The 21035-nt window shown below is 38.8% G+C and overlaps 5 protein-coding genes across 5 annotated transcripts; 2 read left to right on the top strand and 3 right to left on the bottom strand.

The window, feature by feature from the left end:
- The first annotated feature begins 7 nt into the window (after positions 1–7).
- LOC121782870 (TOG array regulator of axonemal microtubules protein 1) lies at positions 8–1502 on the top strand. Its single transcript, XM_042180853.1, has 5 exons — positions 8–357; positions 434–540; positions 613–757; positions 845–1039; positions 1130–1502. Exons 1-5 carry the CDS (start codon positions 133–135, stop codon positions 1358–1360), a joined length of 903 nt encoding a protein of 300 aa, XP_042036787.1. The 5' UTR covers positions 8–132; the 3' UTR covers positions 1361–1502.
- Positions 1503–1578: 76 nt separating this feature from the next.
- On the bottom strand, positions 1579–4042 carry LOC121782862. The gene is made up of 4 exons (XM_042180841.1): positions 2799–4042; positions 2305–2471; positions 2022–2216; positions 1579–1941 (listed from the first exon to the last, which is right to left on the bottom strand). The coding sequence occupies exons 1-4, from the start codon at positions 4021–4023 to the stop codon at positions 1810–1812; spliced, it is 1719 nt and encodes a 572-aa protein (XP_042036775.1). The 5' UTR covers positions 4024–4042; the 3' UTR covers positions 1579–1809.
- Positions 4043–4983: 941 nt separating this feature from the next.
- On the top strand, positions 4984–8918 carry LOC121782854 (translocase of chloroplast 159, chloroplastic-like). The gene has a single exon (XM_042180832.1). It carries the CDS (start codon positions 5223–5225, stop codon positions 8754–8756), a length of 3534 nt encoding a protein of 1177 aa, XP_042036766.1. The 5' UTR covers positions 4984–5222; the 3' UTR covers positions 8757–8918.
- A 308-nt stretch (positions 8919–9226) lies between these two features.
- LOC121782844 (probable histone-arginine methyltransferase 1.3) lies at positions 9227–14833 on the bottom strand. The gene is made up of 15 exons (XM_042180819.1): positions 14293–14833; positions 13668–13730; positions 13221–13323; positions 12761–12904; positions 12468–12571; positions 12290–12388; positions 12131–12200; positions 11873–11969; positions 11394–11448; positions 11112–11195; positions 10544–10621; positions 10252–10355; positions 9995–10167; positions 9755–9906; positions 9227–9480 (listed from the first exon to the last, which is right to left on the bottom strand). Exons 1-15 carry the CDS (start codon positions 14464–14466, stop codon positions 9421–9423), a joined length of 1560 nt encoding a protein of 519 aa, XP_042036753.1. The 5' UTR covers positions 14467–14833; the 3' UTR covers positions 9227–9420.
- Positions 14834–18837: 4004 nt separating this feature from the next.
- On the bottom strand, positions 18838–20745 carry LOC121782837 (xyloglucan 6-xylosyltransferase 2-like). The gene has a single exon (XM_042180811.1). The coding sequence runs from the start codon at positions 20464–20466 to the stop codon at positions 19090–19092; it is 1377 nt and encodes a 458-aa protein (XP_042036745.1). The 5' UTR covers positions 20467–20745; the 3' UTR covers positions 18838–19089.
- Positions 20746–21035: the final 290 nt, after the last annotated feature.

Below are 21035 nucleotides of genomic sequence, written 5' to 3'. Positions count from 1 at the left end.
CTCCAATTTCATCCATCTTCTATCAGTATTCATCCAATCCCTATTCCTTCAAAATCTCTTTCTAAATCTCCCCTCTCTCTCTCTCTCTCTCTAATTTCAAAATCTCTTCTCGAAGAATTCTTTTCAGAAACAATGGCACTGAGGTCTCTTGATAATGCGCTGCCAATCGCTGCCGAGAGGCCTAGAAAGGCAGCGAAGATCGCAATCTCAGACCAGAAGGGCAAGCAGCAGCCCGATCATGTCGTCAACGATGAAAATCAAGTACCCGTGCCGGTGCCCCTGTCGACGGATTTATCCATCGATTACATTTCCTCTGAAAATCTCAAGCCCTTTGAAGACCCTAATTCCAAAATTCAGGTAATTTCCTGCAAAATCAGAATCTTCATTTCGATGAATCCTGGCTGTGATTGAATTTTTGAAACTCTCTTGTTAGGGTTTGGTTGGAGGGTTGGAGTCAAAGGATTGGTTGAAGGTGTGTGAATCACTGAATGATGTTAGGCGATTCGCGCTCTATCACTCTGCTCTTTTGCAGCCAATTCTGTATGTCCCTCTCTCTCCCCTCTCTGTCTCTTTCTAGATTGTGTGGTTTGATGAATTGTGTGGTGAAATCAGTGAAAAAGTGGTGCTAGTGATGGTGAAAGCAATCAAGAATCCAAGAAGTGCACTGTGCAAGACTTCAATCATGGCTGCTTCTGATGTCTTCAATGCTTTTGGTGAAACCCTACTTGAATCTGCTTCTGATGCTTTTAGCCAATTGGTACAAAATCGTCCCTTGAATTTAATTCCTTTAACCTTAAAATCCTATGACTAAACTATCTCCCTCTCTCTTTCTCTCCTTCCCCAGTTGTTGCAGCTACTGCTAAAAGCTTCACAGGACAAGAAATTTGTGTGTGAAGAAGCAGACAAGGCACTATTGGCAATGACAAAGTCCATGGCTCCTCTCTCTCTCCTCCATAAGCTCAGTTCATACGTCAGGCACATGAACCTCCGAGTCAGAGCAAAGGCTGCGATTTCAATCTCCAACTGCATCTCAAACATGGTACATGACAGAGCAACAACTTTACCATTCTTGAATGCACTTTATAACTTGGCATTTTGTATAGCTAACTTTGTATGAAATACTCCTTAGGATCTGAAAAGCATGGAGGAGTATGGCTTAGCTGCTTTGATTCAGGTGGCGTCGAAGCTGTTAAATGACAAGCTCCCTGAGGCAAGAGAAGCAGCTAGAGGAATTGTGGTCTCACTCTATGGAGCAATGACAGAAGGTGAAGAAGAGAAGCAGGAGTTTTGGCAAAGCTTTTGCCAGTCTAATCTGCCAGCTATTCATGCACAAGCTATGATCAAACTTGTTTCTTCTTAATTGTTTGATGAGGATCAAATAGAGTCTGGTTTTTAGCAGTTTCAAGTTTTTGTTTCGCTGTTATGTGATGCTTTGATTGCTTTCATTTCATGTAAAGATCACATTTACATGAATGTATAATAATGCTATTATTTGATTCCAATTAGTTTCCAACTTTATTTGTCTTCTGTCCACAAGAAATTCAAAGAGTTTGTTTACATTCAAATGAACTCCCAAAATACTGGAGAAATATACTACAATAGTGGAGAAATGGAAATAAGCTTACAACAGTGGAGAAATGCTATCAAAATCCAAAACTTCAACTACTATAAAAGAAAACATAAATAGTCCCAATGTTTTATCAACAACACTCTTCAAAATCCAAAAACACCTTTAACTCCGAAAACTTCGAAAGGAGGTTTCAAAATATAATCAGATACTCAGATGAATGGCAAGTTGCAGTTATCTTGTCAGCCTTGCTCAATGATAGCTCGTAATGCCATCTCAGCATCGGTAAGTGGCTGGCCTGCATAGAGCTGAAGTTGCCCTCTCTTCACGACAAATGCCCTCAAGGAATATGATTTTACTGCCTCTTTTAGTTCCTAGAAATTGAGCTATATCTCAGTAATGTGTGCCTCATCAAGAAAGTTGAACTAATACAGTGAGATCCAAGTTCACTTACCTTGACAGTTAATGGAACAACATCAGCTTTGAAGTCTCCCAAATCCTCAAAGAATGATTCCAGAAGATAACAGAAGTTGGCTGCATCAACGCGATCTTCAAAAGCTACAGTGTAAGATGTCTGCTCGTCTGTGCTTGAAAAGCTTTTCAACGTATAAAGCCCTTCACCACCAGTGCCTCTTTGCATAAAAATAGCCTGAATCGCAAGAGTGGCACTATATAACAGTGACGCCAAGCCAGTAAAAATACAAGAAACGGGCACAGGAAGGAGTCTCAGGACATACTAGAACGAATGGAAGATTGAACCACCAGTGGCCAGTATCATTTTTGCTTTTCATTGCTGATTTAGCATTTCCAAATCCTTTGCCACTGAAAGTACCATTTCCAGTAGACAGCTTATCACTAGCTTTTCCTGATTTTGTAGCTTGACTAGCTTCAACATTTATTTTTCCTGTACATGTGATGATTCCATGAGAACACTTTGGCATTTATACATGCATATTTTGACTACTCACATATCCAGCAAATAGTAATCACTTATGCAGTAGATTGGGTGTTGAAATAGCATATTCAAATGATTTTTGGGTCCCGATTAGAATAGGTATTCAACACAATCTTTTAAAGAACTCAAAACTTCCAATGGCTACAATATAATCACATATGAGCTTCTTAACTTGGAAAAGCAATATAGTATCCGAAACAAAACAACATAATTCAAAGATCTGACTATAAAAGACCATCAAAACTCAGATAAAACAAGAGTTGCTAGGAGCACTACCATCTATCACCTTGGGTTTTGCCACGCCCTTTGTCTTTCCTTGCCTGCTCGTCCCCCTTTCTTTCGTCACCTTACTCCTTGTATTCCTAGTGGACTTGGTTATTGAAGACACCCCTTTCTTGTTATCCTCTTCCACTACTCGAACTGCATCAGAAACCTTTGAATCATCATTAGACACTTCAGTCTGTCTCTCTCCATTATGATCACCATACCCACTTCTAAATAACTCACTCCCTTCCTCTACATCATCTCCACTAACTCTACTATCATCTAAACCTACAAAACCTTTGGGTTTCTCTACCGTATCACTAGAAAAATCTTTGAATTTATACTTCTTTTTATATAATAAAGCACCCTTTGCAACCTCATCTCCTCCTCCCTTCGTCTCCCCACTTGAATGCCCAACCAATGGTGTTTTTAAGCGCGAACTCCCTAGCTTCTTCCTCAACTTCACCATTGCACCATCAAGCTCTTCCTCTATCTGACTTTTGACAATTTTGCCCCCATCAGTCCCCTCATCATCCTCATCATCCTCACCATCACCACCATTCCTCTTTGACTGCAATCTTTCCTTTTCCCTGGCCTCCCTCGCCATTACCCGAATCTCTTCAATTTTCCTTTCCATCTCCAACTTCTCCACATCAACATTTCCATCTCCAGTAACAACACCTCCCAACCCCTTTTTCAAATTCCCCTTTTCATCCAAAACAGCCCCCAGTTGACTACTCCCATTCACAATTTCCCTTTTATTTTCGGTATCATCCAGACCATAGAAAAGAACAGCTAGAACAGTCTGGAACACGAAAGCTCCAACAAACCACCACCCATATTTCAAGATTGAGACTTTACCGGCAACACCAATTCCTCCATCAATCTCAACGCCGGCAGGCGTTGAAACCTTAACCTCCTCCAGTTCTTGCAAGTCTCCAGCTTCTTCAAATTCAGCTGATTCTGAGTATTCATGCTTCTCAAATTCCTGCTGCTTAGTCTCTTGAGGTGGGTATTCAATTGGGATTATTGCGTTTGTAGGTGATTTGGGGATAATGGGGTTTTGAAGGGTTTTGAGGATTTTTGGGCGAAGGTAGTTTCTTCTTTGGGCGCGTTTAGCTGGGAATGAAGCGGAAGAGCTGGAAACGAAGAAAACTGGTTTAACGAGACTGATATAGTCGGAAGTAAATCGACGGCGGTGGAGGCCGGCGGCGGCGTCATGGTGCAGAGCAGCCATTTTGCCATGGGACGGACGATAAACGTGGGATAAATTGTTTTTTATAACCTTTTACTATTATTTTATAAATTTAATGTAAATCCAATTAGAAAGGTGAAAATTGAAATTAAGAGAGTTTAATGAAATGTTTTCTATTTATAAACGGTTTTAATATTTCAATTTCTTATATTTATACAAAAAAATATTTATCATTTTAATTAATTTTCATAATATTTTATTTTTAAAAAAATACCAACTTAAATGAATTTTAAACGAAATTATTTGTATTTCTCTTTCTATATTTAAAAATCAATATATTTACTGATATTTTTTTAGTAATAAAAAGTTGTGCTGTTCAGTTTGTACCAATAAATTTGAATTTGAATGAGTATTTATTACATCACCTAAAATTCGATTGGATTAGTCTAGTTATATAGCATTATCTTTTCGAATTTGAATGCATTGGAATCATATCCAATTTAATGATCGAAATTTAAAACATATAATCACTAATTTATTTGTTGACTCAATTCGGTACCACCACTTCTTATATCTCCACAATGATGACACTTAAATTTTGAACAATTTAATTTTCCTTTATATTTTTGGAACTAGGTTTAGATTTACACTTTTGTGTAACATTTGATTGTTTTTTCCTTTTTGTTCACATTTGATTTTGAATAAAGTACAAAACTAAAATATCAAATAGACATATACTAAAGACAAAGCAGATTTGTAAATTATATTTCATCTAATACTAAAGCACATAGCAGATTTATTCATTCAATGTTCCGCTATAAGTATTCTTCATTATCAATAAATTACATCATATTTCAAGAACATGACTAATTAAACAATTGCTAAATTCATTCTATCCAATTCCAAAAGCCCCAACACAAATGATTGAATTTAAATGCCGCAGATAAAAACAAGGCGAAAATGCAACCACGACCACTCCCAACCTCCAAGAAAAAAGCATGAATCCATGCCATAAAGTCCAACCTATGATGTCTCTTCACAACCACAACCTAAATCAAAACAAAATTCAAATTCTACAAAAACCCTCCAAACAAAAGACAAAAACTCAATCTTGAAACCCAAACTCAAAGCACTCTGCACCATTGACCTACCTAGTTCTTTATCAGCATTATTTCAAACAAGCCCACAAACAAAACAGCTGCATAACAAACACCAATAGCCTAAAGTTTGCGGCTTTCGTCATGGGCTCAAGCATCCAGGGCGTCCCTCTTTCAGGTATTAGAGCACCTCTAACTTTGGATGATTCCGACTTTGAATCTTCTTTTTCGTCGAAGAGTGGTAGTTATTACAGTGATAGTGAGCTTGAGAATGTTGAGGGTGATGAGGATATGTTAGAAGTTGGTGGTGTTGTTGAGGAAGATGAGGGGATTGTTAAAGAAACTGAAGTCGTTAGTGAGTTTGCGGCTTCTGGTGATGCTGTGGTTGGATTGAGTGGAGAAGTAGACAGTAGTAGCAGCAAGGAGCGTAGATTTGTTCAAGAAAGTGGTGGTTTTGATGATTCAGGGTCGTTGTTGAGTGAGTCGAATAATGATGAGCTAGTCGAAAAGTCGAAGAATGGTGCGAATTCGAGCAGTTTTAGGCCTATTGTGGCTGTAGTGGATGAAGTAGTTGAGGAGGTTGAGGTTACACCAGTTATGGGACCTAGAGTTTTATCAGCAAGAAAGTTGGCTGTTCCTGTTGCCAAGATATCCGGGGACAGTGATGATGACTCTTATGGCAGCGTGGTATCGGATGAAGAAGGTTCCTATGCTGGCGTTGCAAGGGTTCCTGGCATTGAAGTGCTGCATAGGATTGGTAGTGCACCGATAGTTAGAATATTAGAGGATGATGATGATGAAGGGAATGAGAATGAGTCACAAGGTGAGAATGTTGTGGATATGGAGCTAGATGAGAACTTGCTAGATAGTGATGCCCTTGATTTCAATGAAGAAACTATGGCTCACTCGTTGGATGTGGACGAAGAGTTTAATCCCACATCCGAATCAAGGCATGATGGAGAGCTTATTCATTTGGATGAGGATATTAAAGAGGTTGATGTTGTTGAAGAGAGGAAGGAGTGTTTGGAATTGGTTGGTTCCAGAGAGGATGCTGATTTTGCTGAGAGCATAGTTTTGCATGATGTATCTTGTGTTGCTTCGGTTGAAGAAGCTGCAGGAAGTAATACTGGTTTAGAGGTTAATTATATTATCAATCAGGAGAGTTTGGAATTGGTTGGTTCTAGAGAGCTTGCTGATTTTGCTGAGAGCATAGTTTTGCACGATATATCTTGTGTTACTTCCGTGGAAGAAGCTGCAGGAAGTAATATTGGTCCAGAATTAGAGGATAATTATATCTTCAATCAGAATTATGAGAGTGAGAATGTGGAAGGAATGAAGCAAGGGATTGAGCAGACAGTTGAGTCCTCTTGTTTTGATGCTGACCATGAAATTAGTTCCACTCATCGTTGTGTTGACATCAACGAAGATGCTAGCTTGATATGTGCAGTTGCTGCAAGTCAATCTGTGTTTGAAGGTTCAAAATTAGATGAAGAAGAAACTGGGAAAGAAGTTGAAGCCGGTGAACTATTGCCTAGTGACGTAGAAGAATCGAGCTTTTACTCGGACATTAATAAGGCTGAGATGGATGTGATACAAGACTCTACTAATTCTCACACAGGAGGGGTTTTACTTGATCATTCAGAAGAGATTGATAGTGAGGTTCTTGTAGATTTTCATGACGAGGTGGATGTAGGTGGCGGGATGAGTAATGAGATACATACAATTGATACTGCTGCTCTTTTTGAGGACATAAATAGTGCTGCCTCGGGTGATGATGATCTTATCAAAGTTGCGTCAGTATATGGTGTGGAGAATTCGTCGCTGGGTACATTCGACTCTGCAAGAATGAGCATCGCAGCTGAAACTCATGGGATGAGTAATGAGATACATACAATTGATCCTGCTGCTCTTTTTGAGGATGTAAAAAGTGCTGCCTCGGGTTATGATGGTGTGGAGAATTCGTCACTGGGTACATTCGACTCTGCAAGAACGAGCATTGCAGCTGAAACTCATGGAGTGAATCCTTCCTCTACCACTGGAGAAGCTTTAAGTGAAAAGGAGAAGATGAGTATCAAGAAAATACAAAAGATACGAGCAAAATATCTGTGCCTTCTAGAGAGATTCGGCCGTTCCCCTGAGGATTCTGTAGCTTCGAAGGTTTTACACCAGCTGACACTTGCTTCTGGAAGTTCGCGTCTAGATTCCAGCAAGAATGCAGCCATGGAGTTCGAAGCACAAACAAAGGACAGTCCAGAATTTGCGTTGAGTGTCTTGATTATAGGAAGGACAGGAGTTGGCAAGAGTGCTACTGTGAATTCCATTATGGGAGAAAGCACTGCTGCAGTTGATGCATTTAAGCCTGCAACGGCTCGTGTGAGAGAAATCGCTGGCTTGATCAACGGAGTGAAGCTAAAGATCTTCGACACCCCTGGTCTTAGTAGTTGTTTGACAGACCAATCCAGCAACAGGAAGATTTTGTCATCCATCAAGAAAGTGATGAGGAAATGTCCACCTGATGTTGTCCTATACGTGGACCGCCTGGACACCCGAAGAGGCGGCCTTGATGATTTGCCTCTTCTGAGGCTGGTCACTTCATCTCTTGGTTCATCAATATGGACAAAATCCATTGTTGCCTTCACACATGGAGCTGCAGCGCCTCCAGATTGGCCTGATGGATGTCCTATAAGCTATGAGGCGTTCGTATCTGAGCAGTCTCAGGTCGTTCAACGCCTCATTTGTCGTTCAGCTGGGGAGCCAGAGCCACTGGTGATGACTCCAGTTTGTGTCATTGAAAATGCAGAAAAGAATGGAGATGGAGAAAAAGTGTTGCACAGTGGGTGGAGATCTCAGCTCCTGCTGTTGTGTTGCTCAATGAAGATTCTATCAGAAGTGGGGGCTCGGAGCCCTCTTGGATTACCGAGCCATTCGCCTCCTCAATCTCACGACTTGTCTTCATTCTTGAAATCCAATGTTCATCCAGGATTATCAAGTGGTCAAAGTGGTGAGATTGTTGGATCAGATGCTGAGCTGTGTGATCCACCCGGATCCAACCAAGACGTAAACGTTGAGCACGAGAATCCATTCCCGTTCAAGTCACTCGACTCCTCACAGACTACTACTGAGCTCAGCCGGGACCAAAGGGAGGCTTATGGGGATGGAGAAGATCAAGACTCAATGGCCTGCCTTTTCACAAGGCCGGTTCTCACCCCCCATGGATGGGATCACGGATGCAGCTACGAATGCCTGCTCGTTGAAGACAGAATCAAGACTGCCAATGCAATGATCTCAGCTTTACTCTCAGAAGACAGAAAAGAACTCAAAATCCAGTTGCATTCATCAGTTGGGAAACGAGCAACAGTGGTGGGAAACACCGGCATCATTCAATCTGAAGATGATGCAGCATATGGTGCAAGCTTGTTTTTCAATCAAGACGAAGGCACTGTCGGGATATCGGCAATGAGATGGGGAGATGAACTTATATATGGCTGCAACCTGCATTCTTGCATCAGTATCAACATGGAATCCAAGCTAGACATCACAGCTGCTCTGAACAGCAGGCTGAGGGGCAAGATTTGTATGAAGACGAGCTGCTCGAATCAGCTTCAGATCGTGGCTCTGGCTCTCATCCCAATTGCCAGAGCTGCAGTCAAGAAGCTTTTTCGACAGATTGATGGATGATGTGAAGGTAGTTGAAAATAGAGAATGAACTGGTGGTGTATATACTGAAAAGAGTAATGAAGCAGCTTATATTTGTGAATTAGTAAAGACTTGAACTTGCTTCATTTTTTTTCTTTTATAAATGAAAAAAGATTTAGCCATTTATATATTTCCTTATGTTTAGCTTTCCTTCGTTCAGAACTTTCCTTTTAGTACCGGAATTTCGAAGTTGCTTGAAGTCTTCCCTATCTTTATCAATAATTTTTAGAATTTATCTACATTTATCTTTTCTCTTTTTAGAAATAAAATTGGAATTATGAAGCTCTGATTAGAATAGTATGATAACACTATTTATTAAGAATTATATAAAAAGTACATTATAAAAAATTCAATAATGTATACACATGACATGCATTGGCTAAATTGCAAGCAAATTAAAAGACTGGTTCCAAATTAAACCCTTGCTAAAGTGATATAAAAAAAAACATAGATGCCCAAAATTTGTTACTAGATAAAAGTAATAATTTCTCAATTTGGTGGAGGATACAAATTAGTAATCCATGTCAAACTATTAAATAGAACAGCAAGCTGAAACAATTACAAGAGACATGATCGGGTTCTCTCTCGTACGAGCTTACAATAATATGAATACAATCTTTTGTCGGATTAATTATGGATGCAGAGATCACATAGATTGTTGCAACAGATCTGAGGCCTCTTCATCATGTGATTGTATTTGTAAATCCTGCAACAAGCAAATCCAAATGTTACTATACTTTTAAAACTACAAGTTGGTTAATGGAGGTGGATTTTAGGCATAATAAGAAAAGTGCAATATATGGTGGAACATTATGCAGTGGGGATTACATGTTTTCCTCGAACAATGTTACAGCTGTTGTTATGTAGTACAAAAAACTAGGAAGAAACCGAACTTATGAAAAGCATTTCTGGAGTTATACATTACTACTCAGCATGTATATATTAAAAAACTAAAGCAGCATGTGTCATAAGTTGCAAACCTGCGTTTGCAGTAATTGATTTGGTTGTTGGTCTTGGGACATTGGATAGGCCTGTGGTTGAGACATCCTATAATAAGGCTCTTTAAGGTCAAGCTTTCCTGATGATGTCTGGAGTATTCCTCCTTGTTCAGCGCCAGGGCCCCACATTTTAGCTATTGAAACAAGAACTAGATAGTTAGTGAAGGAAACTAAACATGTACTGAAACTATGGTAACACTGAGAATGAAGTTTAGGACCCACCAGACAATGTTAGGTTAAGGGTATAGCTCTGAGCTTTATGGGCCACCATATGAAGTCGGCCCGTTATCTCTTGGCCAGGCATCACATATATAGGTTGGGCCAGAACACAACGGAGCTGGTACCAGTGTGTTGTAGGGGCACCTGGAGCAGTGGTTAGCCACCTTTGTACAGTGCTGCCAATGAGGTAACATGATTAAGTAAGAACATGAGCAAGACTCAAGACACTGATGTGCACTGCTGTGGTGGTGAAGTATTACCTCCCGTCAAACAATACATCGAACCAACAGGCCAGTCCATGCACTCTGGTGCCAGTTGAAGATACAAATCTCAATGGAATGTCAAATTCATATAAGTCTTCCTCCTGTTAAATGTCATTACAAACATCAGCTTAGAATTTTATCAGGCCACATAAGTATTTTTGTGTGTGTGTGTGTGAGAGAGAGAGTGAAGGAAGGGAGGGGGGGGGGGGGGGTAGAGAAGATTGCTGGAATGCAGGATTATGTATGCAAATACAATATAAAAACAGGTAGAGGAGCCAAGAGCATTTACCTTGGCAGAAGTGAAATCTATGACATGTGAGATAGCAGGAGCCACCAATAACCTAGGATCAAATGCATCCACAACTGGCTGCAATGCTCGGAGGAGGCAAAGTAGAATACAGTCAGGCATATTATATGGATAGCTGATGCCCAACCCTTGCAAAACCAAATAGGTGAAAGATCGAAAGATATAATAAAGAAGATACTTTAGCTGTATCACTTGGGAAAAAGTATGGTTGGTTTTGATAAATAAGTTCGAAAGCTTTAAGGAAACAGTTGCCTCTCTAGCATAGCCCTTTGTTTTTAGTACTTATATTCTCTGTAATTAGAAACAGATTTTATTGATATATCTCATATAGGGAATAATTCTCGAGAAGAATGGCATACTAAAAATTACTACTATGAAGAAATGATATAGAAGGAAAACAATTTCATACTTGAAACATCACATCTATAGGAGAGAATGAAATAAAGAGCAAGTAAATGGATTTTGATAGTGTCAAGTGATAGAATTTGTATACCATCAAAAGATACATGGTTGAACAGACATTAGAGTGAGAAATGGAATGAGAATGAACCTGTGAGAAGTATCCTTGAAAGGCAGTTCCATGTAAAGGGGTCAAGTTAACACCATAATAATTTTGTTGCTGCCAAAACAAGGCCTGGATCGAGAAACAAATAAATGTTTATCTTATATGAATAGTAAAAAACAATATTGATACAGAAATAATAAAATTGAAGATTTACAACATATTCAACCTTTGCATATAATAAAAATTATTCAGGATATTTTCTGTTGATCATTGTAAACACATGTCAATAAACATTTATGCATAACCATGGCAGTAAGAGATGCATACCTTATTTGCAATTTCTATGTATAAGTACTCATCACTAAATGGCGCCATATGTATTCTACAAGAGCAGATAGTAACAAGTATCAGCACAAGAAGGTATAGAAATATAAATTCGATGGATTTAAAATCCACCCAAATAAATGGTGATTTATTGTTAAAATAGATCCAAAACATGACTAAGTTGTAGTACTGTATAAGAGATGAAAATGCAGGCAGGAAGAAGAATATATAATAGCCAGTCAAACACATCTGAGAACTCTGGAAAGCGTATCTAGGATTCTAAACCGGAGGTAATATCCAGAGGAAAGAAGTACATAAGGATAGTTTAATTATAAACTACATACATGCATAATGGGGAAAAAGATGGGTAACTTCTGCAGTACAAACTCTCTTTCTTTTGAGAAAAAATGCTTATTTCTTGAAAACAAAACCCCTAACAAAAGCAATTAGCACAAGAAGGTCGGATCTTGGGCAACCCCTACCTTCCTATTGTTGGAAACATTTTCCCTTTTGGCACAAGGAATCTATCCCTTGCAATTATGTATGATTCTAGCATCCTCTCATTTATTAGCAATGTGCCTGCAGAACAAAATCAGTTTTCAGTAAATGTGTTTGAATCACATGCTGGATAAAGAGAGTGTTCCACTAGTGTTTCTTCTTTATCTTATCTAGTTAGCAGCATCTCCAATCATCAAGGCCTCATCATAAGATGGAAACAGAAGAACATGAATTAAGCATACCCATTGGTTCAGATATCAAAATATCTGCTTTCTCAGGTAGTTCAACATCTTCAACTTTACCCTTAATTACCTATCAGCAAAAATATGTAACAGGAAATTGATAAGAGAAGAGAAAAATTGGTTCACAAACAGGTGAAAGTAAGAAAAGACAACACTTACTGTTATTCTTTCACTCAGTGAAGGGTTTCCAGATATGAGTTTGTTCGCATAATCTGCCATGTCTGATGCTTCTACAGCATAAACATGCTTTGCACCAGCCTGAGAAAAGCATATTAGAAACTATAAATTTCTGATATTTATGATGCTAAGGTATTTAAAAGCATCACATGTATCACACCTGAGCAGCAAATAAAGACAAGATGCCACTACCGGCCCCAACATCAACTACTACACGCCCAGTGAAATCAATGCGATTTTCAAGGACTGCAGCATAATAAGATCCTGGAATAGAAATTTCAATCATGTCACCAGAGATAGGGTTCCCAATTCACTACAGCTACAATAAAATGCAACAAGCACTTATCTGCAAAATTTCTTAACAAGAAATGAGAAGGCCACAGTTTTTAAGATCTTGGAAGTATGATGACAAATTAAAGGAGTACTGCAGAACAGGTTGAATGAGTGTGTAACCTGTTCTCACATAGTCCTGCAACATATTTTGTTGATGAAGAAGCTGCCCATAGTAATGGAAGTACATTTTGGCAGAAGATGCCTCTATTTTGTCATCAAACTTGCTTGCAGATGATGACACAATTCCATTTGGCAAAGATGACCCTGGAACAAAGGAAGTGACATATGAGTCAGAGCATTGTTTCTTAATGTACGACTTCTTCTACCCCAATAATTTCTAACATACATTTAGAATTTTCTAAATATTCAGGGAAACAAGTTGTTCGACTAAACTTTCCATAAGAAATAGCTTTAATCACATCTTTATATGAAAAAAAATAACCCAGTACTTGCCAACAGTAGCATAGTACCAAACATAGTGATGATATTCATCTCAAGCAAACAAGGTAACAAATAAGTAGAAAATAAATTAAGAGGTCAAATCTGCCATGGCAAACCAACAAAGATATCATATACCAACCTTGAACAGCCACTTCCTTCTTCCATTGCTCAAATGCACGATGGAAGGCCGTACTTTCCTCCTCATTTCTAAACTCTATAGTGATTACTCTGGAATAGCTTTTCTGATTCACAAGATAAAAGCCAACAGAAAATGCATCAGTTATATATGATGCATAAACAGGAAGAAATAGTCCATACATTAGCATGTAGAAGCAAGGACACTGTGATATATGGCTATTCACTCTGAGGCAAATATTAGAGCAAGCTACATGCCATCACATTACAATTCCATCATCTCAGATAATACTTTATAGTTATTTACATTACTGAAAAACAAAAGAGATGGAAGTCCCACGCAAACATTAGTTTTGAACCTCCAAAGATAAGAAAACTAGTTCCTTCTCCATTTGTATATGATCCAGAGGCTATAAATATAATCAATAGGCAATGATGATATATCTCATACCTCCTTATTTGTATCGGAAGCTTCAGACATACACAAGGATCTAGCCGAACCAAGCTTGTAAAGCTGGAAGGAAAACAAAATATCATAAAACAGACCATCAGAACACATAAAAAAAGAAGAATGGACATAGCTCAATAACTACAAGCCTGCAATATTGATCAAAAGAAAGGGTTTTCCACTATATAACACCCCCCCCCCCCCCACCCAAAAAAAGGCTCAATAGTAGAGAGAGTCCACTCACCATTTTAGATAGAAAACTGCCAACATTTCAAAAGCCGTGCAAATATTATTCTATTCATAGTTTTCTAATTACTAAACACAACCTAGACAACGAAAGAAACAAGCTTTCTTCCATTTTCCCTACATTTTAAAGTCTTAAAACTCAACTCTATCTAATTACCGAAAATTCTATCATTTCATTAAAATCCTTTAAAATATAAGGTTGGAATAGAAAACGAAAATAAATTCACCGTAATCGTCGACGAAACACATTCCAACTACACACATAAAAAACCATCCTTTATTACAACAGACTTAATTTCCACCACCTAGAAATCAAACCAACCAGAAACCAAAACCCTCCGGACACAAAATTCAATCACCGCGATACAGAAAACAAACGAACCTGGCAGTTGCTGAGATCGAACTGAACCGCGCCTTCCGAATCAGACTCGGAGCCGAATAAAAGCGAGTCGGAGCGGAACCGCGCCACCACCGGAGGCGAGGCGCTTCCGGAAATCGACAGCTGCGAGATTGAGGCCACCAAAAAGTCTTGCTCCTTCAGCTTATTGTTCTCCATTCTAAGAATAATTAAGTTGATTCTACCTAAAAATGAATAAAAATCGGAAAAAAAGAGAAGCTAGGGTTTTCAGTGAGAGAGTGAGAGTGAAGGTTTTAGTGCGCAGTGGCTTTTGCTGCACTGGTTTTTGTTTGGAGGCGTTGTTGATGAAGGGTTCCGTGATCCACTGCTTCAGTGGTGAATGCGCCGCGGTGCAACCGGCGACGTGTCTTCCTCTGATTGGACTGGGCTGTTGTACTTCGTTTGGTTGCGATATTTTCTGGATTCGAGAGAGTTTCATGAAACAAGTGCGAAAAAGCACACTCGTGAATTAGTAAGATTTTTGTGTTTTTAGAAAAAATCAAGAAAAGATATTCTTTTCTTGAGGTAGGTTGTTTACCCAATCGGAAAATGAAATTAGTGAAGTCGGATAGCTCGGTGCCGGCATCGGTAGATAAGGGCATTAGCAATGGGGCGCCGCCCTATGCACCGCCATATCATCATTTTATCCTTCTACCCTTCCACCTGCAGTGGAGCGCCCTAAAGGCCGCCCTAAGCATTTTCTTTATTTGAATATTTAAATAACTACAAAAATTAGAAAAAAAAAACTTCATTTCATTTAAAATTAATACATTACAATACGAATTAAAAAAATATGCATTCTCAACGACAGCGGTTACGGTCCCAAACTTTTTCAATCATGTCGTGCATGAGCTAAGCATGGTCTTGTTGGTTGCACATTGAGGTCTGTCTAGATAGAACCTCATTGAAGCCCGTCGGTAGTTTATTTTTGCTTGTGAGCGATGATCGAAATATTCGTATGAAAAGTGAGAGATGAGAGAAATGTTCGTATGAAAAATAGAATGAGAAACGAGGTTTAAATAGACAAAAATTCAAAAAAAAAAGAAACGCGTTGCCTCGTCCGCGGACGATCTATAGGGCGCGCCCGAGGCATCGGGCGGCCTATCGTCCGCCCCATTGTGGATGCCCTAAAGGCGGTGCAACGGCCATCACCCATAATGTAGGGTGAAAGCTATAAAAATCGAATTTAATAGAGTTTTTCAGTGACGGCGACGGGGTAGACGTGAAAAATGAATAGAATATTCTATAAAAAGTTTGATTCCAGAAGTGAATATTAAAATGACAAATATAAAGTAGAAGAAAAAAGTCAAAACATTTCTCAAATAAACATAATTTTAAATTATATTAATGTATTGTACAATATGTTAGTTATATCCACAGTTGGGTTTAGGGCTGACAAAATATACTGAAATATCGAAATACCGTACTTACCGTACCAAAAAATATTGAATTTTCGGTATGCCGCACTTTTCGGTACGGTATGATACCTTACCGACAGATTTAGATACGACAAATATATGAATTTTGTATATATCGTTGTATACCGCAATTACGGTATATACCGCAAAATTAACTATATATACCGCAAAGTTACGGTATATACCGTTAATAATTATATATATTTAACATACTTATTATTTATAATATTATATTTAAGATAAAATGTTATTTTCAATATTTTATATTTTTATATATCAAATAGGTATGATTTGTGGTATACCGCGGTATATCGTATTACCACGGTATACCGCAGCACGGTACGGTAACGGTTTTCATATTTTCATATACCGAATTTTCGGTACACCGAAATGCGGTATACCGAAAAAATCGGCACAGTACGGTATCGTGTTTTCTCATACCGTACTTTTCGGTACGGTATGAGGTATGCCATTTCGGTACGGTATACCGTACCGATTCAACCCTAGTTGGGTTTACTGTACTTATTCAAGTAAACTAACAAATCAATTTAATGGTATTTAATTTGAAAATGTTCACAAAAACTTAATTGTTGTATTGACAATATATAGTTGGTCTTAAATCTTAATCATTAAAAGAGTATTAAGACGGTACACAAAAAAGTTATTGATGTGGTGTAAGGAATAAATTGACATAATGTAATCGTTTTGTATTTATATAGGAAAATAAATCACAATTTATATATAGTGTAAAAAAAGGCACTCCCTATGTACTATGATAATTATTTTTGTATAGATACTGTAGGACTACATCAACCGTAATGCGAAAGCTACAAACAACCTTTTTGATTATTCAATAAATAAGTCACAATATAGATTTGTAAATTTATAATTGTACTCAGATTATATTTTCTTCGTCTTATTCGAAGTGTTTCACTTTTCTTTTTAAATTATCATTTAAAATTGTTGCAAGTTTACTGAAGTACTGCCATACATTTGCCTTTTTTAATTCAAGCCTCTAAAAGTTGAGACTGAAACATTTTATGTGGTATTCTACAATGATTGAAAACTTACTCATTTTAGGGTTTTCACTCTTTATGGCTCATGATTTGGTCGGATAAGATTCGGTCTCTCATATTTTATCTCACCCAAAATCAATTATTTTAACAATATTTAATTTATTTATAAAATAAAAATATTACTGATCTAATGTACTACTCATATCATATTTGCTTTAAAAAAATTAAATCTTAAACATTTAAACTGTAATAATAAACTTTTCATCTAATAACAGTGATGATATAGCAATTTGACATTATTTGACATTTCCATACTTATGTGGTTCAATGTTAGGAACCAATGGACAAAATAACATGATGCCAAAAGCAGCAACTTATGATTCCAATCTGAAATATCAAGTTTAGCCAAGAATATAGCTATGCAAAAGCAAAAGCATGTGCTTCCCATCTTTTGCTTTTTCACTAAAGTGCCAAAAATAAGATGCTTCATTCAAACTTTCCTCATTGCCAACTCAATACTCAACATTTGTTTGAGAGAGAGTTTTATAGCGGTGCAAAATTTACAGAAAGTGGTATAGTTAGGTGGTATTCAGTTTGATGGATTAGATAAAACCGAGTCTTACGGATGTTATTCGATTGAGTAATTTAGACATGATACTTAATCTCTAACAATGCTACATAGAAGTAGTCTTCGCGTGCGAGGAAAATCCCACAAGTAATAATTGAGCAACTTAGTTTCATATAATGCCACAAAGATTCACAAACTTTGATCCATTCCATTTTCTCAGCAATCAATCATATCTTAAACAATACTCTCTTTGTTCGGTTAAAATCTCTTTGCTTTCTGCACGAGTTTGAATAAATTAGTTGAGTGTATTATGAATGAAATAAGTGAGCATCATGCGAGACTCACTTTTATAGTAGTCTTATTTTGGAAAACGAGAGAATGAGTAAGTGAAATGTGAGTTATACTTATCAAGATCTATTGTAAAACACCCAAAATTTGTTTCAAAATGAGACTTTTAATCATGGAAGAAGTATATCTTATAAGCTTAAGAGGCTTACACCTTATTCCAATTTTAATCATGGTAAGTAGTACTACATCTTATAAGCTTAAGAGGCTACACCTATTCCAATGTTCATGGTTCAGTCGATCGGACTGATTTCACCACTGGTTGGGCCGAAATTTTGTAGCAAATCATTTTAGTGTGTGAGTCGTACGTAACAGACCAAGCACCGATTTGCAAAAGAAACGGCCAGTCGGTCTGGCTTTTAGAAGTGCCTTATTCCCTCGGGGCGATGTTGAGCATCTGAATCCGAATCTGAACTTTCAGACACCCATGTTTGGCATCATCTTTAGCACACATGGAATATATCGCACCTTATTCCCTCGGGGCATCTGAATCTGAATCTTGCAGCCACCCATGTTGCTTTCCTGTGCAGGCGTCAATCATCATCTTTAGCGCACACATGGAATCTATAACAGCCTTGTCTCTCGCTCCTCGCCCCAAAAGCCCGTATTCCCCCCTTTTCGCGCAAGTAGTAAATGACACAGAATGCAACTCCGTCATTGCAGACATAGACAGGGGAGATCAACAGCTAGATGCAAGAACACAAGCTCCCAATACAGTATAGGCTGAAAATTCTAAGACAAACAATCATCTCACAACCATGCTAACCGTCGACTAAGTTGTCTTTTCAAATCAATCAACACAGTACCTAATTCATTGCATCAGAACTCCACACTCCACAGAGCAAATAAGAGAAGCTAAGCATCATAGATTAACAACTGGGATATACAAAGCTTTTCTAGTTTTACCTGCAGTGTGAAAAATGGCTCCAAAAAGCAAGCTGCAAAACAAAGAAGATCAAACACTCAGCAACTGTTAAGTGTTCTTGCACATAATTTTACCAACTGGCTTCACTGACCTACCAATTTAAAAGTTCAAGCAACCTTCCGGAAAACTAATGGAGACGACACTCAAAGCCAACATCAGCAAGTGATATTACAACAGAAAAGGCATAACCAAAGATCCATACTAGAGTCAAATGTTCAAATCTCGACATATGTGGTAAAATTGGATAGCATGGTAGAATTAAAGCTCAAGGTAAACTTCCATGGCTAGTAAAGAATTTGATTTGGTGCCTGACCTTTTAAGGCAGTGTGGAGAAGAACAATCACCACAAACGTAAAATTACACTATGTCACAGAAGATATTGCCATAATTAAAGGAATACATCAACATCAACGGTAACTCTAAGATCATGGGATACAAGTAAAAATGACATGTATTATAACTTAAAAATACAAACCCCAGCTCAAAACCCCCTTTTTTTTCTATGTGCACTCAAGAAGAACCCGTCTTCACAGCCTTAAATGAGGGGTGAAGCAAGCCGAGCTCATCCTTCACTTCAAGAGGCTTGCTCGTCTCGTTCCTAATCCTCACAACCTTCCTACTAGCAAGCGACTTATGCGTGAAGCCATACATCTGCAGTATCTGATTATCCCCAAAGTTGAATGCACGGTCCATCTGCTTGAAGCACCTCTCAACGGGGTAATCCCCAAATTTCCCACAAGGCTTGCAACCAACAAAATGAGTAACAAGAGGCCACCTATGATCACCAAATCCCGGATGGTAGCTCTCAATCATCTGCTCATATTTATCCACCAAAATTCCCCAATAACCGTGCAGATAATAGTGATTCTCGAGATAAACCTTCTCACCCCACTTCTCCTTCTCCGTTGCCAAGATATACACCATTGCAGACTGATCATCAGCCTCAAACACCGGCCTGCCCGTCAGCTCCCTCGTCAGAATCTTCCCCGCATCCTCCCTAACTTTCCCCTTCGGCCCCATTGGCGCCCACGTATCAAGAATGTCCAATGACCACTGGCAATTCCTCAACAAGAAACTACCAGTATTCAATCCAATCCAATTCTTTTCATCATAAATCATCTCATCCCACCCGTGCATCACAAAGTTGTAATCTTTATACCTCTCCCACGGCACCTCATAAGCCATATCTGTAAACATAGCATCACTATCCATCCACCATAGAAACTCCACCTCAGGGTGAGACAGCAAAAGCTTCCTAATCAAAGGTAATTTCGCCCAAAACCCAGCCATTTCAGTATCAAGCAATGCCATATTATAGAAGATCTCAATCCCATGAAGCCTAGTGTAATCAATCTTATTCTTGATCGATTTCAACAAATAATGATCCCCCACCGGATTCTCACACGGCGTCGGCGAAGAACCCGTCACCAGCAAAACCCTAGGCTTATTCTCAGCGAGGAAATTGGGGTAATCCGGATTGTTCTTCAGCCACTCCGATCTCTGCTCATCCCAATCCGAAATTTTCGGGCCGAGAGAGTAAGGCTGCGACGGATCTCGCTTGAATTCGGGGAAGCCATCGTCCTCATCCTTCAAGATCTTCTTTATATCGAAATCGGCGTAGTTTTTGCTACCGGAGTCCGCATTCCCGGTCGATTTGAGCTCGGAAACCTCCTCCAAGACGCGGCGCGGCTCGGCCCGCTTGCGGATGTGAGAGAAGGTCTCGCGGATCTCGTCGAGGTCCTTCTCCGGAGTGCCGAACTTCCCGGCGCCGATGTTGGCGCGCAGCACGATCAGCGTGAGGAAGAGGCAGAGCACCGTCAGCTTCGCCTTGCGGAAAGCGCGCTGGAGGCGGCGCGAGTTGAGCGGGCCGAGAACCCGATCCAGCATCGCAATTCGGGCCCTCTTCGAGCTGGAGCGTTGATGGCTCGAACAGTAGAATGCGGGATTCGCAAAATCCAGAAATCCTCAAAACTTTAGATGAAGAGTGGAGATCGTAATACGGGATCTTCGATGGAGGAAAATGGGGATCTGGGGATGAATTTAATCGGAATTTTTGAAGGGGAGAAGTGTCGGTGGAGAGTGATGAAGTGGTGGAAGGCGAGATGGATGAGACGAGAAGGTGCTTTCAGACAGGAAGTTTTTTTATTACAGTGATTAGAGTTGTTAATTGTGTGTTTAATCGTTTTGTTAAGATGCAATTGCGCGTGGAGCCCACTTTCCAGTCAAGGGTTGGACAATATTTGCAGGATTTTATTTGCGAAAAATGGTACTGCTACAATTGGATAGTTTTAGGGATATTCTTAAAATTTTATGGATATTGTGTGTACATATAATTTTGTATATTATTTTATTAATATTTTCTGAAAATAAATGGATTATTTATGAGATCAAGAGGGGTGAAAGAGAAGTTTGTATTTTATTGCACCATTGACCATTAAGTAGTGGAAGCTTAAACA

This window comes from Salvia splendens, chromosome 2 (genome assembly GCF_004379255.2).
Source record: "Salvia splendens isolate huo1 chromosome 2, SspV2, whole genome shotgun sequence".
In the NCBI taxonomy this organism is placed as follows: domain Eukaryota; kingdom Viridiplantae; phylum Streptophyta; class Magnoliopsida; order Lamiales; family Lamiaceae; genus Salvia; species Salvia splendens.
This window is presented reverse-complemented; position numbering and strand designations above follow the sequence as displayed.